Source organism: Plecotus auritus (genome assembly GCF_963455305.1).
Source record: "Plecotus auritus genome assembly, chromosome: 2".
In the NCBI taxonomy this organism is placed as follows: Eukaryota; Metazoa; Chordata; class Mammalia; order Chiroptera; family Vespertilionidae; genus Plecotus; species Plecotus auritus.
Window position 1 is genome coordinate 86,833,782 of NC_137771.1, and position 19,608 is coordinate 86,853,389.

The 19,608-nt window shown below is 38.0% G+C and overlaps 1 protein-coding gene across 2 annotated transcripts in view; it reads right to left on the reverse strand.

The window, feature by feature from the left end:
- Nucleotides 1-19,608, reverse strand: part of PHACTR1 (phosphatase and actin regulator 1) — a gene marked incomplete at its 5' end in the record, with an annotated part of 573,950 nt that overhangs the window by 536,225 nt on the left and 18,117 nt on the right. Inside the window, one exon of one of the 2 annotated variants that reach the window (XM_080657408.1) lies at nucleotides 7,396-7,542. In XM_080657408.1, coding sequence (XP_080513534.1) covers nucleotides 7,396-7,542 — 147 coding nt within the window. Of the gene's footprint in view, nucleotides 1-7,395; nucleotides 7,596-19,608 lie in introns of those variants that run through there. The other variant, XM_080657410.1, reaches the window with a different exon arrangement.

A 19,608-nucleotide genomic window follows, 5' to 3' on the forward strand; every position in this document is an offset into this window, starting at 1 on the left:
CCTCATCGCTCCACTGTCATCTGTTCTTAACATAGTAGATCCAGTGACCCTTTTAAAATCTCATTCAGATCACGTTACTCTTATGCTCAAGTCCCTGCATTGCTCCACATTCACCAAGTAAAGCCAAAGTCTTGGCCATGGTCCACCTGACCCTATGTGATGTGGTACCTATTCCCTCATGAATTTCCTCTCCTGCCACCTCCCTTTCACTCACTCCTCTCCAGCCTCACTGGGCTCCTTGACAGGTCTTGAACATACTGGGAACACTCTTGATTTAGGGCCTTTATACTTGCTTTCCCTCAGCTCTTTCCCACCCTGTCCTGCACCCCCTATTGGCATGGCTTACTCTCTCACCTACTCTGGGGAACTTTGTTCAAATTTCCTCTTCTCAATGTTGCTTATCCTGCAATCCACCCCTTTCATTGCCTCCATATGCCTTATACTCTTATTTTTCTTTGTTTTGGCCTTAATACTTAACTTGAAATACTGTACAATGTACTTAAATATTACATTGTTTATTATCCATAACACACTTTTAGAAGTTAAAATTCATGAGAATAAGAAGTTGTTTGTTTTTATCACCAATGTATCCCAAGTGTCTAAAATATGGTCTAATACATATTTAATTTTTCAATATTTGTTGAGTGAATGAACATTATTATATTATTATTTCTTCTCACCTTCCTCCACCACCACCCCACAAAAAGGGCTCACATGGGATAAGAATAAATTCAAGCATAACAAAGCTCTTCTTATACTTTTGATTTAATTGTGACTGAATATTAAACACATTTGTTCTTTAATTGGTAGAAATCCAGAAATAATAGGATCTCTATGTCTATAAAAGGCAAATTTTTCATATTGATAAATTCAGTATAGTTTCAAAACCAAATGTGTATTGAATCTTCATGTCTACCATTATAGCACAAATATTTACTATTCAAAGATTCTGCTGCTGACTTGTTAGTTTAGGGCAGTGGTCGGCAAACTCATTAGTCAACAGAGCCGCAGTTTGCCGACCACTGGTTTAGGGCATACAAATGTGGCGAGAAGATCAATAGAAAACCTACAGATATTTACACAACACTTGCCTTCATAAATGTGAAATAACTACTATCAAAAGAAGATTATTCTTGTTGTCCTTCAATAACCTGTTTAGAAAATCAAGCAAATCCACCATCATTCAATAAGGCAATAAAATTGATTGTCTTTTATTAAACTATCCTTCATTACATGAAAAAGGCTTGTAAATTAAAGCAATTAAAATATCAACATGGCCCACTTTTTCCCCCCTCTGAAGTCATATCAATTTTATCACCTATCAAAGTGGATGGGGAGTGTAATGAAAGAAAACACAAAAGTGCTTGAGTTCTTCTTATACCACACAGTGTGGAAAATGTTATATCTATTGACAATTCCTTCAGGCCCATTTTGTTTGTGTAACATAACACACTGGCTATAATATATGTCCCCCTTTTCATCTTATTAAGTCAAGGATAAAAATAGTCAGCACTACAAGTTATCTCCTCTTCCCACTTTAATTTTAACTCTTATACTTGTACAATAAATAATGATCATGAATTGAAGTTGCAATTTATCTCAAAGAGTAACTCCATAAGTAATTTTAAATATTTTGCCTAGTATTAAATTGTATTATAAAAATGTATTAATATGAACTTGCTACACTTGTCCTGACCAATAGTTTATTTGCTCCTGTCAGCTTATATGCCTGTAAAGAAAAAGGAAAAAATAGTTCTTTGTGGTTCATGGCTAAATTTAACAGTCAATGCCTAGAAATTAGGATTATTCTATCTGCCAATTGAAAAGGGGTACATTGTAGCTTGGTTGAATCCTGCTATTTAGTTAGTTGGTATACATGTTTATCCTCCTTAGCAATTTAAAAGAATAAAGGGAAAATATAGATCTTATATTCCCATTTCATATTAATTATATAAGAGAACAGGCTAATAGACTTAAATGTTATTTGGGAACTATATTAATATTTAGTGTTCTCACTCTCCATTTTTTTGCTAAAATTTCTTCAATACCTTATTCAATTAAATATTTATAGAGCATCAACTATGTTAAATATTCTAATTCCTGCATATTCAAATTTAAACTTTTTTAATTGATGTTGTATATATAATATACCTTAAATATATATTAGTTCTCTTTTAACTTATACATTAGCTCTAAGTTATTTTCATAATTTAGCAGAAATTGAATGTCTTGATTTTTATTGTAAATATGCTATTCTATATGTTTTATACCATAAATAAGATGATTTGTAAAAACAGGGTATAGTATGTTTCTAATAGCACAGCTAGAGCTAGAAGTAGCAGCTACTTATACAATCTTTTTATTGGATAGAATTTTAGAGATTTTAAATTCCAAATCCCTCCTCTTAGAGCTGAGAAAATCAAGCCCAGAAAAGTTAAGTGACTTGTCCACTGTCTTAGTGGAAGAGATGCATTAAAATAAATTTCTTCTGATTCTTGCTTCACATTTTCCATTTAAAACACAACTCCATGCCCTAGCTGGCTTGGCTCAGTGGATAGAGTGTCAGCCTGCAGATTGAAGGGTCCCAGGTTCGATTCTGGCCAAGGGCATATGCCTGGGTTGCGGGCTCGATCCCCAGTGGGGGGTGTGCAGGAGGCAGCAAATCAATGATTCTCTCTCATCATTGTTGTATCTATCTCTCTCTCCTTCTCCCTTCCTCTCTGAAATCAATAAAGAAATATATTTAAAAAAAACACAACTCCATGGTTTTCCATGAAATTAAATAATATTGACACATAAGGACAGAACAAACAAGTAATTTATCCTTTCATCATAAGAAAATGGTAAATACAGTACTTAGATGTTTAAAAATTAATAATCCCCAGGCAAAATATCCTAAGTTTAACTACTCAACACAAATTTTGTGTTTGTCTCATAAACATGGTTTATATGTCATATATTTATGGTTATATATTTGAAGCAAACAAATTATATTTCTTCACAGTGTTAACTACTTACTTTCCTCTACCTTGTTCATATTAGTTATGTTATCTGAAGTGGTCTTCACTAGTGGCACCTCAATGCATGACGTATTGAGATTATCGGTGTAGCTAGCTTTAACAATGGTACAAAAGGAAGCCAGAGCCTCAGAAAGCCTAGTAGTAGGGACTCCGGTCATCTATGTGGTCAGCTACTTGGATTATTATGGCTACTTAATGTGAAAGCAATACTTAAAAGAAGAATTTTGGCCAACAAAATAAAAGCCAGATCCATATGATCAATTACCTTTCCATTTGAAATCAGTACCAAAAATAAACAAACAAAATATTGTGAGGAATACATTGGCATTCTTCAGTGAAGGAATGCTTACCAAGACCCTTAGATTGGTGAAACAATCTTGGTTCACCATGACAATATTCACAGTTTTGAACAGCGCTCATTGCTAAATAATGAGAGCACATTATAGGCTCTCACTTCTTAATATCATGGGCCTTCATAATTTAGCCAAGAAATAAAGGTTTTTCTCCTCAGGAAAAGTAGGAAAAAGATCTCCTGAGACCCAGTTTATCACTTAATCTGGCTGACCCATCCATTCTTACAGGTAGCAAGAGTAAGTCAATTTTCACTGCCATTACTCTGTGGGCCCAAAAGAGAGGAAGAGATCAGTAGAAGATAGAAACAGCTATCCTTGAGTGACATCAGGAACTAAAACAAACCTCAGCCTTCCAAGGAGGATGCGTATGCCAGGGTTGAGCATACAAAGCAATTCTGAAATGTCAACAAAGGTTAAACTTCCTGATGACTAGAAGAGAATTTACTTTTCTCAAAAGTGACTAATATTGGTTTGTTTTTAATCCTAAATCATCAGGATGATTAGCCTTCCTTCTTCTGACATCCCTTTAAGAAATTTTAGATGTGCTTAAATCCTCTATTTACCAGAACAATGTCATCCACTGTGGTATGTAATTATGGAGAACTTTTCCATTTCAGAACCTTCTATGTATGGAATACTCTTCTATATACTGTCAGTATAAAGAAAAATAGAATACACTAGCCCATAGAAAGTATCTGCCAGATGAGCTGCAACTCTTCATTGCATTCTCTTTAATGTAGTGAAAGAATGACCTCATAAGGCAGGGCAAGCTCTTACAAGCGAAATGTCAGTGATGTTCATTAGTAAGTGAGAACACAATTAGAAACACTTGCTACTAATAGTGTGAACAGACTCTTCTGTTACAAAATGTCCTTTTAACACATCTGAAATTCTCAAATTCAACTGTTCCAATGTTTTAAATGAAGTCTGATGTGTCTGGGTAACTTTTAGCAAATACACTGGACTTATTATGTTAATAGCTTATATACTATCTTCAGCAAACAATCATCTACTAATATTTGCATTGGAGCTCTTAGAAAAATAAAAGTCCTGAATCAGAAAATTATTGTTCTCCACTATCTCAATTTAGGCTGAACTTTAAATTAATATCTTCATAAAGTTAGGAAGGATCCACATTTAGGTGCTATTCTTTGACTGACTTGGGACTGTAGGTGAATGAGAGTATCCTTCACTCAAGGTGTGGAGTTATTTCTGAAATGACAGTACTAAGTATCATAAAGGTCAGTGTAAAGTTGAAGAAGTGCCTAAATATTTAATCAGTATTCAAAATGCCCCAAACGATTTCATGATATCCAAGCAAAATGAGTACATGTATATTATTTCCTTGAAGCATTATTAAATTAATAAAACATTAAACATGAATGCATATATATAATGAGTGGGTGTTAGAAAGCAAATATTAAACATACGTAGTTTAAACCAACAAAGAATTTTTCTGGAAAGAATAAACAATGTGACTGGGAAGCAGGAGGGAAGTGGGAAGGGCAGATGAAAGCTTCCCTGTTTAATTGTATGTAAATTGTGTTCAGAGACAGACAAATTCTCTCTATGCCCAAATTATGTAGTTTATCCCAAGTGTGCAGGCTCCTCTGCTCAGCAACACTGATAAGGACACTAATAGCTTAATTACAACTTGCTGCTCAAGAAGATAAACAAAGCTGTTTGCTTTTTAAACCAGGGGTTACAATTACTTTAAACATCAGGGACAGGCACATCTGCAAGTAGAGCTTACTATGTCAGGAAAACCGCAGAAAGCAGCTGGAAAATAAAGCCCCAGGAGTGAGCAGCCAGCACAAAATTAGAGCAAAACTGCTTGATTTGAGCAGTGGGGTAGTAGGCGTGAGGCGTAGTAAACAGACCACAAACGTTAAGTGGGCAGAGATAGGAAAGTTTTAGGTGCCAGATCTTCCACATTTTCAGGGGGGATTCCATCACAGAGACTGAGCACCTCTCCCTCCACTGTCAAGCTTACAATAAACTCACAGTCACGAAGTCCTCTTCAGCACCACCGAGGAAGGACAGCTCCCTTAAACTAAGATCCAGCAGGGACTGCCCTCCCTCCCTGACTACCTTACCATGATCTCCACTGAATTTCTCTTTCGCTGGTGTCCTGGACACTTTGTTTTTAGCGGTATTCTAAGGGATATATGAAAAAGACTGGGAGCTTGTTTGGCTTTTTTTTTTTTCTTCAGGCAAAAGGGAGACACATCCTTTCAGAAAAATCCATTCTTTTAATTGGTCACCAGAGAAATTTAACCAGGATAAAAGATTGCAAGTCACTGGGTTTAATCTAGTGGCAAAATGGTTTCAGTAAGTCAGTGGTAGCCAAAGACACTAAGGCGATATACCAGAGTGTGATAGCAAAGGAGTCAACAGAATAAGTCCTAATATCACTGGGTGGGAAAATAATCTTGGCCTTGAAAGAAACTCTTCTCAGTCCTTTTCAAGACCCTTCACAACCTTATCCTTAATCTGGAACATGCAACTAGAGGATTAACAGTTGCTCATTGAGACCTTAGGCTGTACAGCACACCACAAAAACTGCCAAAGCTTCCCCCAATAAAGTCCTTTTTTCCCCAGCCCCAATCCAGAGGCACACATCTCAGGAGCAACAAGGAAACATTTTATTAGAAAAGCAAAATCACCAAGACGGGAAAATTACACTTTAAGTAACTTGTCTACTTTGGCACTTCCAGTTACCATCCTTTCAATCATAAAGATATGGTTGCTGAGCGAGCACATCCTGTTTCTCTATGCAGAGTTCTTTTTTTTTTTGTCCAAACTTCTTGATAGTGGGTAAAATACTTATAATTTGAAGGTCCTCTTCACTACAATAGAGTGTGCATACGCACGCGCGCGCGCTCACACACACACACACACACACACACACTTTGATTCAGTTCCATTGTAAAGGGTTTAGTTTCCTAGATAAAAGGTATCATCTGGTTTTTAAACTTACTTTGAAGGAGGATCTTCAGGGAAATGCCCTCCTTTTGCATGGAGTTACTGGAATACTAAGGGACTCTAGAAAGGAAGAGACACAGCTAGGGTGGAGGCTTAGCAGTCATTCAGAAAAGGCAGCACTCTGAAGTTGGTGGAGAACAACTTCTTCCCAGTGATAGTGACCATATACTAGTAACGGGGTGGGGAGGGGGGTGTCTGCCTGTGAATCTGTAGCAGCAGCAGCAGAGGGGTCAGCAGACACTGGGTGCTTCTCAGGCAATCCTGAGAGATCTCAACCGAAACAATTTGACTCTCTGAATCCCTTAGTCCTCTCTATTGCTTTATTTTTTCTTCCTTCCCTTCCTTCTTTCCTTCCCTCCCTCCTCTACCTCAATTGCCCTTTTCACTTAATTCCATCTGAGTCACTTTGGGCCCCAGTTCCAGTGACACCATCAAATCACCTAACATGTACCCTACCGACCATGATATTATAATGATGATCGCAATGGTTGCTTGCCAACTGCTTGGTGCAAGGAAAAAGTCCTGTTCCCAGCTGTCAACTGCACCCCCTGTCCCCACTCCAACACCACAGCAGTGGTACCAACCAGGCAAAATCACCAGAGTCTGAATGTCACCAGCAAGTTCCACCCACCCTGTAGTAGCCCCGCCAGCAAACCTCACCAGCAGAGCACTGGCATCCTGACCCAGCTCTAGGTTATAACTACGGTCATTGTTATCAGTGACAACACTCTTCATGGAAAGGGGAACCCCGCGGGTGACTCCTGGGCGAATGTAGGGCTCCACGCACTACCCTTCCCACCTCCGCAGCGCACGCGCGCGCGCGCACACACACCACACACACACCCTCCTCACACCAGCGACACAAAGAGAGGGAGTGAGCGAGCCGGTGCTGGGCTGGGCTGGGCAGAAAGGGGACGGGAGGGAGGGCATTGCCAGGAGCGGACACCCAGGAGGGCAGGGGGCTGAGCCAGCCGGCGGGGAGGAAGGTAAAAAGGGGAGCTCGGTGGGGAGAGAGCAGGCTGGAGGGTCGTCCTTACCTGCCCCCAGGTTAAAGGAAATCCTGGCCTCCGCGAGGTATGGCGTGTCACTCTTGGAGCGGACTCTCCTGATGGGCCGCCGGTCTATATCATCCTCCGAAGATGCCGCCATTAAGGTGGGAGGCAGGAGCAGGGTCGCCCGGCGAGCTGAGAGGGAGAAGGAGAAGGAGAAGAGAGAGGAAGAGAGGCGGAAAGGGGAGGAGGGGAAAGGAAGAGGCTCACACCAGGAGAGGGGGAGGGGAGAGGGGGATGGGAGAGGAAGGGAAAGGGGATGGGGAGGAAAGGGGAAAAAGAGGGGGAAAGGAAGAAAGAAGGAGAGAGAAAGAAAGAGAGCAAAGGAAAGAAAAGGGTGAAGGGAGAGAAAGAAAATCCGTTAAGGATTTGTGGACTGGAGCAGAGATCAGGCAGGCTGCCTCTGGCTGGAGCCCAGGGCTCCCCCTAACTCTTCTCCCAGCTTGGACCAGCGGGCGAGTGCTGGGGACTGACACCCTGCCTCCTGCCCGCAGCCAATTCCCAGCTCTTGGCACAGACAGGCTGATGCGAAAGAGAGGACTCCAAAGCAAAGATGCTCAGTCAGCACCGTGCCCTCTCCCGCCAAATGCACTTACTCTGCTCTTCAAGCGTACACCAGGGTCTCCTTAACCCACAGGAGTCTCCAGCCAGAGGTACCTGCCTCAGCTTTCCTTGCAATGAATTCGTACTACTAGCAGTGGTCGGCAAACTCATTAGTCAACAGAGCCAAATATCAACAGTACAACGATTGAAATTTCTTTTGAGAGCCAAATTTTTTAAACTTAAACTTCTTCTAACGCCACTTCTTCAAAATAGACTCGCCCAGGCCGTGGTATTTTGTGGAAGAGCCACACTCAAGGGGCCAAAGAGCCGCATGTGGCTCACGAGCCGCAGTTTGCCAACCACCGTACTAGGGTGTAAGCCCAGGCCCAATTGGCCATGGAGGAGAGCATTGCACCCAGGGTACCCCTCTGCTTCCTCTTTCCCAACCCAGAGCTCAAATAGAGATGAAGCCAGATCAGGAAATTCTTAGATGCTCCCTTGAACCCTGGAGGTGGAAAGAAAGGAAAAGTATGTACAACTTTAAGAGCAGTTTGGAAGGAAAGTTTCTAGAGTTGATGTTTTGAATGTGGAATAGGCATATTCACACAGAACTGAGTGGCTCTTTTTTATAACCATGACTTTCTATGATGTGTTTATCTTTACATAAATCTATTCGTTTAACCTTCAACTTTCTCTTTATTTGGTGACTTAAGACACAGATAACAGTCCTTGGATTGCACCTGTGGTCTCTATTACCCCATACCGTTATTTGTGAAGGAGAGGGGAAGATCAAGGGCACTTTACATTTCTTTGAATGTGTGCACTGCTACCTTCACATGTTACCAGCAGAAGGACCTGGAAAGGTTTCTGGAGTATGAATCATAATGGTTTGATGCTCCTATGAAGCTATTGATGGGCTTAACTCTTTTATGTCTGACTTTCTGCAGCTTCAGTCCCTTGGCCTTTTTGTGGCCTGATGTTCTTTCTAATAAGAGCCACCTGGGGTACATGGATAAATGTTACCTTGATTCTCTCCCTGCTACAGAGGAAATCTTAGTGTCAGGTCATGCCCTCTGGTGTCAGAGGAGGAAGTGCTGCTCTGACTCTGCAAGACTTCCTCTCCCCTTCAGCTGTCCATTCTATCTCGCATCTTGTACTTTTGCACCCTAGGATCTTTAGTCCCTCTTCTTTGGTCTTACTTCACACACAGGTAGTAACTCTACATCTTAGGAAAAATATATCTGCGCTTGTCCTTACTGTTTCTCAGTCTCTACCGTACTCTTTCCTTCCCATTCTGTTTAACTTTCCTGTAGGACTCTTGGCCCCATAGGCTCCATTTTTTTCACTCTCAATTCCCACCTTTCATTTTTATAACTGGTTTCTATCCCCACCTCCCAATCACAGTTATTTTAAAGGTCACTAACACCGTCCTAACAGTTAAATCCATTTCTTTCTTGGCCTCTTTAAAGTATGTAGTAATCTATCCTTTTTGAAATAATCTCCTCTGGCCTTTCTGTACTAGACTAACTCCCTAACAACTTGATTTCTAATTATCAGCCAAGTCTCTGTATGTTGGTTTAAAATTACCTGTCTTGGCATTTGAGGCCCTTCACAATCTGATTTCAACATGTCTTTCCAAATTTATCTACTTTTTACCTCCAATCTGCTTGGAATTGTCCTAACAAGTCTTGCTTGTTTATGCATTTGTACCTTTGCTTGTTTTTACAACACCAATTTCTTTCCTACAAACTTTTCATGTTCTCCCTCAGGAATATAAGATAATGACTCATTAGTCTATGGCATGAACCCAGTACACTGTAAATACTCAATAGATATCCTATATAATAAAAGCCTAATATGCAAATTGTCCCCTCCGGCAGTCATTTGACCAGGAGATCTGTCAGGAGTTCAGCCACTTGCTATGATGTGCGCTGACCACCAGGGGGCGGCATAAAATATGGCGGGCTTCCATGACACAGCACTGGCAGCAGGCGACAGTGGAAGCACCGCTGGCCCTGATAGGCCCCAAAGAGAGTGGGACCGTGGCAGGATGGTAGAGCAGATGGTGTGTGGGCAGCACCAGGCCAGGGTGGGTGTGAGTGGGGGGCGGGGGAGAAGATGCTTCCCAGGGCCCAGAGGTCAGCTGGGACCTGCCCTTCCATGCCAGATGCTCGTGCTTCAATCACCGGTCAGGCCTAGGAACCACATACATGCACGAATTTCATGCACTGGGCCTCTAGTTTTTGAATAAAAGAAGAGAGGAGAGGGAAAGAAGAGGGGAAGGAGAAACCAGAGAAAAGAAAAAAGGACTGAATGAGGGTTACTAACTAAAGAGTAGCTGGAGTGGGGGCCAAATCCATGTCTGTTTAATTTCAAATCATGTGTCCTTAACCAGTATATTGACCTGCTAAGTATCTATATTTGGCTTATTAGCCACATTTTAAGTTCACTTTTCTGTGACACTTGCCTCATTATTATGTCCCATTTATCTTGGTAAAACATAGATTAAAAATGGATGCCTCCTGTCCCAGGAGGCACAAGAGGGCATTTGGCTCATCAAATGAACCATGACTAATCAGGCTGCAAACCAATATTATGATTGTAACATTTATGCTTAGGCTGGTAAGGAGGTGCAAAAGTAAGGAAATAAATGCAAACAATTCTGAATACTGTATAAACTATCCCTCTCTTTGAATTAATGCAGTGCTATTTGATTGTTTAAAATGTTTGGGATTCCCCACCTCCTTGTCTGTTCACTCATCAGCCATGCCTCTAAAAATCAATAAATAAAGTCATTTGAAGGAATCCCTAGGCTAGCTTCCCCAGTGTTTCTTTGATTTTACATATTAATGATTCTTGATACAGAGAAGTACATCTTTGGATTTCTGTTTCTTATTTGTTCAACATTTTAGAGGACTAGGGAGCTAATATTATCACTACCACTTTAGGTTGACCTTTCTTAAAGAAATTTAAATACACTTTTATATTATTTCATTATGACCTATTTTATTATTGATATAATTATAGATAGATATGCTTTTTACAAAAATAACATAAAATACTAATCTATTTTCATGTTCTTTTATTATTTTATCTTTATTTTCAGTTTTGACTCTAATCTTCCATTTTTTGGTTTTCCTAATTTACTGTCACCTTTGTCTCATTTAATTTTTCCCATTCTCTTTTCACTTTGCCTCTCTTTTGTCACATCTCTCTCTTAGTTCTTTCTAACAATTCCTTTCCAAAGTCAGTCCCATTTAATTTATCTCCCTCCATATGAAGTATTTACTTTTGTGGGCTTGTCCCAATGTTTCCACATTCTTTATTCACTGGGATTCCTGTCATATACATAATATTGTATCATAAAATACTTAACTGAGTGGCATCAGGGAAGAGTCTGAGGTGGAAATCAGGGATGGTGGGTGCTGCCCCCAGTACTACCACCACCATCAATTAACATTGGACAACTTACTCACTCTACCAGGATGGGTCCCGGTCACCTCAGCTATAAAACTTTAAGGGTCATCCCAGCCAGTGTTGCTCAGTAGTTGAGCATCGATCCAGAAACCAGGAGGTCACCCATTCCATTCCTGGCCAGGGCAAATGCCTGGGTTGTAGGCTCCATCCCCAGTAGGGGGCATGCAGTGTGTCAGTAATGTTACTCTCTCATCAACGTTTCTATCTCTCTATCACTCTCCCTTCCTCTCTCTCTTAAAAAAAAAATAAAAAAAAATAAAAATGCAAGGATCAGATAAACAATCTTAAGAACCTACCAAGTCTTAATACTCCATGAATATTTGCAGGTATTCTTCTAACTCTACTCTTTCTATCAGTGTCTATAGCATATATTCTTTCTTAATTTAAGAAAAGACACTGTCACTGTTCCTTTGATTTATAATTAATCGTATTCAGGAAACCACATGGTATCCATACTTCTTTCAAGTAATTTCATATTATTTGTCTATTTTAGGTAACGGTACATTCTTTAGAATCTATTTTTTTCTCATACCATTTATATTATGAGGCAACACAAATATAATTATTTATGTGTGGATGTGGGTGTGTGTATAGAAAGAATTGAATTCAATTGTGACCACAATAACTTCAAAATATAGTGGGTGTTTGTTTTATTTGTTTGTTTGTTTGTTTCATTTTAAAGATTGCTTCTTTTTTAATATGCTTGCTGACTCAGGGGCTCTTTTATTCTTTTCTTTTATAAAGCTAATCAACTTCTTAACACTGAAGACCCTTACATGCAAGTTATAACCACAGCTAAATCCCAGAGAAAGAGAAGCAGCATAATAGAGCGCTCAACAAATAACATGTTATACATCCACCACTGGCATAGAAGAGGGTGGAGGTGGGAAGGAGAAGAAGGAGGAAGACTGCACTATTCCATCCTAGTCAAGAAAACTCTTTATTTAGATGAGTGAAGCGTATTCTTTAAAATATTATTCAAAGTATGTTTCTAGGGCACCTATATATCAGTATCGCTTGAAATATGTGTTAAAATGTACATTTTCCAGGCCCCCAACATGGACCTATTGAATTTTGAGGGGATGATACCTTGGTACATATATTTTCAAAAGGCTCCTAAGTATGTTCATTCTCAACACTGGTGTTCAACATTATACTGGAGGTCTTGGTCAAGTCAATAAGTTAAGTGAAAGAAGTTAAAAAGATATAAGTATTGGAAAATAAGAGAAAAATTGTGATTAGTCATATATGTTATGACTGTGTACATACAGAATCCATAAGAATCCAGACTCTTTGAAATGACTGAATTTTACAACATTACTGGATACAATAACAATGTAAAATATCATTTTTGTTCCTATACACTAGCAAAGCTATGAAATATAATTAGAAAAGGATCATTTATAATAGCATAAAAATAAAAATATATGAATAAATCTAACAAAAGATGAGAAAAACTTTTATATGAAAAACTACAAAACATTCCTGAAAGAAATTAAGAAGACCTAAATAAAAGAGGGATGGATGAGCATATGCTTATGCTCATGGATTAAAAGACATGCTATTGTAAAGTCATCAGTCTCTTCAAAATGATCTATAAATTCAATGAAATTTCAATCAAAATCTCAAGTGTTGTTGTTTTCTTAATTTGACAACCTGATTCTAAAATGCATATGGAAATTCAAAGGAACAAGGCTAGACAGGACAATCTTGACAAATAAGAAAATAGCTGGAAGATTTATAGTAGAATATATCAAGTCTTATAAAAGTATAAAATTCAAAAACAAAGTAAGGTAAATAGACCAATGGAAAAGAATAGAAAATCTAAAAATAGACTCACATATAAACAGTAACTTGATTATGACATGAATCCCACTACAGTATTATGGGGAAAGATGGACTTTTCAATAAACAATGCTTGATCATTTGAATATCCATATGGTGGAAGAAAATAAACTTAATCCCTGCCTCACACCATACATAAACTTCAGTTCCAAATAAATCATGAACCTAAATTTAAAAAGTAAACAACAAAGTTTCTGGAAGAAAATTTTTTCAAAAAAGAATATTTTATGACCTTGTTTTAAATAGGACATGAAAAGCTCTAACCATAAGAGAATAAATAGGCATGTTTATGCCATTAAAATAAAGAACTGTTCATCACAAGACAATTAAAAAATGCAACATAACAAAATATGTGGGATACAGTTAAAACAGTGCTGATAGCAGAATTTATAGTATTAAATGTTTATAATAGAGAAAAGAAAATATCTTGAATTCATTATTTAAATTCCTATCTTAGGAACTTAGGGGGAAATTTTTAAAGCAAACAGAGGGACAAAACTAATAGAGAGCACATATCAATTAAATTAAAAACATGCAGACACTAGAAAAATAAAATGAAAAACTCATTCTTAAAAAAAATCAATAAAATTGATTAACCTTTAGCAATATTGTCATAGATAAAAATAGAGAAGAGGCTCTGGCCAGGTAGATCAGTTGGTTAGAGCATCTTCTGGATACGAAAAGCTGCAAGTTGCATTTCTGGTCAGGGTATATACAGGAAGCAATCAATTAATGCAAAAATAAGTAGAACAACAAATTGATCTCTCTCTCCTCCTCTCTCTCTTTCTCTCTTCCTCTCTTTCTCCCTCCTGCCCACCCCCCCGTCAAATCAATAAATTAAAAACAAATAGAGAAGATACAAATCACCAATATCAGGAATCAAACAGGAGTAATAACTATAGATCCTATATCCATTAAAAGGATAATAAAATAATACTGCAAATATTTTTCTGCTCATATATTTAAAAACTTAGTAAAAGTAAATGACATGCTCTCTTAAAAAAAGATATTAGGTCTTAGTCTGTTTGCTCAATGATTAGAGCATCAGCCCAAAGATGAAAGATCATGGGTTCAATTCCAGTCAAGGACACATGCCTCGGTTGCAGGTTCAATCCCTGACCCTGGTCAGGGTGCATTGTGGGGGAGGGGCAACCAATTGATGTGTCTCTTTCACATTGATGTTTCTCTCTGTGTGTCTCTCTTCCTTCCTTTCACTCTCTCTAAAAATCAATGGGAAAAATATCCTCAGGTAAGGATTAACAACAACAACAAAAATATATTAGGAGAGTGAAAAGGGAAAGCAATAGACTGGAGAAGATATCTTCAATTTTGTATATGATAAAGGATTTGTAACCAGAATATACAGAGAACTAAAACAATAATAAAAAGAGAGACAACCCACCTCAGTTTTTTTTTTAATAGACAAAAGACTTGAATAGGCACTTCACAAAAGTAGATATCCAAATGTTTAATTATTTAATAGGCCTAAGGAAAGATGCTTGCCATGGCAGGGTGGGTAAGTTGGTTGGAGCTTCATCCTGGACACCAAAAAAGGAAAAAGGTTGCAGGTTCGATTCCCTGTCAGGAGGCAACTGATGGATGCCTCTCTCTCTCTTTCTCTTCCCCATCCTCTCTCTCTAAAAATCAATAAACATATCCTTGGGTGAGGATTAAAAAAAGAAAAGATGCTTAGCGTCATTACTTAAAGGTAATTTCAAATAAAAACCTTAGTGAAATATCATTACATATCACCAATTTGGCTAAAAATTAAAAATCATTCAATGCCAAGATTGGTGAGGATGTGGAGGAACTGATGCTCTTATACATTGCTGGTAGGATTGTAAACTGGTAAAACTACTCTGAAAGACTTTTTATACAAATGTATACATAAACATAGGTAACATACTAAACCCTATGACAAGGATGAGCACATTGATAGCAGATTTATTCATAATCGCCCAAACTGGAAACAACCCAAATGACCATCAACAAGAAAAATATACAAAATGATTGTACTATCTTCATACAGTGCCATACTACATTGAGATGAAAAGGAAGAAGCTATCATTACAAGCAACAACATGGATAACTCTCATAGGCATAGTGTTGAACTTCAGAAGCCAGACCTAAAGGAATATATATTGTATGGGTAGGTATATATTCCACTTATCTGAACTTTAAGAAAGAGGAAAGCTAATATACAATGATAGAAATTTGATTAGAGAGATATTGTCTTGGAAGGTGCACAAAGGATCCATTTTGGATGTAGCAAATATTCTGTATCTTGATCTGGGTGGCAGTTATACCGTTTTTAAAGGTGATTACTTTCATAAAAGTTCATAAAATTTTACATTTTATGTTTGTTCGCATCATCTACATATGTTATATACCACTAAAATTAAAATTATGTTATGCTTAATTTTAATTAAAAATTTGCTAGTTACCATTAGATGCACATTTACAAATAAAACTGTTACATGATTTTTGTAAGCAAATATATTCCTGGAGAATATCATAGTATGTAAGGATCATAGTTATTTGATACCAATCACTATCAATTTAAAAATAAAAAGCACAAGCTCTTTTTTAAAAAGTAATATAAACCTTCCAGCTTATTAAAATGCACAAATAAAGTGAGAATTATTGCACTTAAGTACCAATTATTTACAAAACCATACTATTATCCATAATAAATTTAATTTAAATAATCTATAATAATAAAAGTATAATATGCTAACTAGACTGGATGTCCTTCTGGACATCCTTCTGTCCTTCTGGATAAAGCCTGGGCTGTGAGGGAAGCCTGGGTCCCGGGGGCCTGCTGGCAGCCGGAGGGAAGCCTGGGTCCCGGGTGCCAGAGGGAAGCCGGTGCCAACAGCTGGTGGAAGGAAGGCCTACTCTTGCATGAATTTCATGCTTCAGGCCTCTAGTTTCTTAATAAATTGGGTCATCTTTGTGAATATCAACATTCCACTATGCTAAAATTTTGTAAGTTTTTTCTGTCTCAGCCTTTTTAGGCTATCATCATATCTCATTTATAACCATGATCTTTTTAAATATTCTGCTCCCACCATTCTGTTCTACATTAATAATAACAAATAAATAGATTGGAAATGTATATGACAAATAAATAAAAAATGATGACAGTAGGCTTCTTGATATGCCAGAAAAAAATCACTTTATTTTCCCCAAAAGGGAGCATGTGACAAGAACACAGGGATTAGCTTAAAGGGGCTAATATTGGCCAAATCTGGGACAATTGGAGCATAGAAGCAATTAAATCCACTGATAAATTATAAACCACTAATAATAGATGTTTGTGAGTAATAAATAATAAGTGGATAAAACATAATAAATGGGTAAATACCTAAATAAGTAAATACAGGAGACGGGTGGGCAGGATCTTACAGTAGAATGCCAGGGCTGGCCAGTCAATGCAGAGGGATGCTGGAGTTACAAAATCATCATTTTGCAACCATCATAGTTAAAATTAAGCAAGAGTCAATAATGGATGCCAACTCCAGGGGGGTCTTTTGATCAAAAGGATATTTTCATGATGTTAAAGTTCACCTTTGTAGTATCCAAGCATAACCTGAGTCAAACTATGAGGAAAAAACATCACACAACATTAAAGTAGGAATGGTCTATTAAAACTAGGAAGGGGAGCCCTGACCAGTTTGGCTCAGTGGATAGAGCGTCGGCTTGCGGACTCAAGGGTCCTGGGTTTGATTCCTGTCAAGGACATGTACCTTGGTTGCGAGCACATACCCAGTAGGGAGTGTGCAGGAGGCAGCTGATCGATGCTTCTCTCTCATCGGTGTTTCTAACTCTCTATCACTCTTCCTTTCTCTCTGTAAAAAATCAATAAAATGAATTAAAAAAAAAAAAACACACTACAAACTAGGAAGGGGAACTGTATTCTTAAAAAAAAGTCAGTGTTCTAAAAGACAAATTAAGGCTGTGGAAATTTACAGATAAAAGAAAGAAAAGGGCATCTGACCTAGAAGGATCCTGAACTGACCCTAGACTGGATCCTGTCCTGCAGGGGAAAAGTGCTTTAAAGAACCCTCTTGGTCCTGGTCGGTGTTGCTCAGTTGGTTGGCTATCATCCTGTGCACTGAAGGGTTGCCAGTTCAACTCAGGTCAGGCTACATGCCTATGTTGCAGGCTTGATCCCTGGTAGGGGGCATGCAGGAGGAAGCCAATCAATGTTTCTTTTTCACATGAATGTTTCTCTCCCTCTCTCTCTCTTTCCCTTTCCCTTCCTCTCTCTCTAAAATACATAAAAACATATTTTTAAAATACCACCAAAACAAACAAATAAATAAATAAACAAACCAAACACACACAATCACACATGTATATTCTCTCTCTCCTTCCTTTTCTTGTTAATTTCTGTCTTTCTTCTTCTATCTCTACATAAACACTTTTACAATCCTAGATAGATAGATAGATAGATAGATAGATAGATAGATAGATAGATGATAGATACATAGATAGATAGATAGATAGATATAGATAGATTCCTAGTAGATAAATAGACAGATAGACAGTAAGATAAAGACAAGAGATAGCAAATGATAAGCAAATGGGGTAAAATGTTATAAATAGGTGAATTTGTCACTTTTCTATAAGTTTTAAATTCTTAAAAGTTAAAAAGCACCAGTAAAAAATTTTTATTTAGGAGAGTTTTTAAAAATTTCTGAAAAATTATCATTGTCAGGCATCTCCAAAAGCTGTGGATAAATACAGTATAGTAGATATGAAGGGTACTCTGCATTTATGTGAAGGGTCTTTAAGTTTTTGTTAAAAATTGATTCTGGTATAGTAGAGTAGAACAGATTAAGAATTTTGGCTATACAGATCAGTTAATCACATATGTTACCATTTTGCATATCTAACATGAATTAAAATATATAAGCTTCTTTACACCTCACAGTTAATGTCACCAGTATGATGTCACTGATTACAGTGATATATTCAAAATAATTCATGTATAAAATACAAAATGTAAATGATGAAGATGAATATTAACTATAATATCAAACCAATAAGATTGCAGTACTAACTTGCATATCTTAAATGGTTTAGTAAAAACATTCCAAAAAGGCTTTTGGACTTTATATTACAACTAAATTTAGTATGGAGCCACTGAGATGTTTTTTCTTCCATATACATATGAATACTTTGCTAGAGAACCAAGAATCTGAGGAATTGTTATTGGTATATCATAGTGCTCTCTGCCTAAACTTGTCATTAAAGGAGCTGTCCACTATACAGCTTTTTGATATTAATTCCTTTTTCTATCTTATTAATTTTGTGGGGTCCACAAAGGAGAGGGGATGACTGCCTTGCTTTTACCATTGTTGCCTGGTATTCCAGCTCTGCAGTGTTCCTACTGGCCTAATTTAGGTCTTTGTGCTGGGCAACTTTAGGAGTACGCCACTCAGATCATAGTCTATGTGAATAGAATTAATGGACCTGTGAAGTCCACAACTTGTGCAGCCATACATAAGGTGTGGCTTCCTGAAGAGATGGTTCCATGCCTGGGCATTCAGCCCAGCTGTTTCCTATCACAATGTGGGTGTAACATTTACTTGTTCTGATTCTTCCATTAAGGCTTGAATACCTAGCTTTCCTCAAATTGATGCCTGGATAATGATGAACGCCAGACTATTTAATAGCTACCCTAAAATTGGCATAGTGACTTCTCCCCCAGAGGGACTACATATTGATTTATGTAAGTGTGCCTAATTTAAAAACCACTTAAAGGTATAAAATAGAGTAGCAAAACATGTTCAAATATAGGAGCCATGTTCTCTGTTTCTTTTTTAAAAATTCTGCTCCCATAAAACTTGTGTGTGATGGTAACCAGCCTCCAAGATGGTCCACAATGATTTCCAACTCTTGGTATTTATACGTTGTGATGTCCCCTCCCATATTGAAACAAGCTTATTCTCTGTGACTAGTAGAATATGGTGGAAATGATGGTGAGTCATTCCAAATGAATCTCATAAAATACACTGTGGCTTCTACCTGGCATTCCCTTTGTGTGTCTTGTTCTGGGAGAAGCCATCTGCAATGACATGGACACACCCAAGATGCCTGAGATGCTCACATGGCAAGGAACTGAGACTTCCTTCCAAGCACCATGTGTGTGCACCACCTTGGAAGTCCCAGGCAAGAATCTGGATGACTGCAATCTTGGCCAACATTTTGACTGCCACTTCAGATGTGAGCCAGAACCACCCAGCTAAGACACTCTCTAATTCCTGACCTAAAGAAACTGCAGGGTAATGTTTGGGGGTAATTGGATATGCAGCACTAGATAAGTAA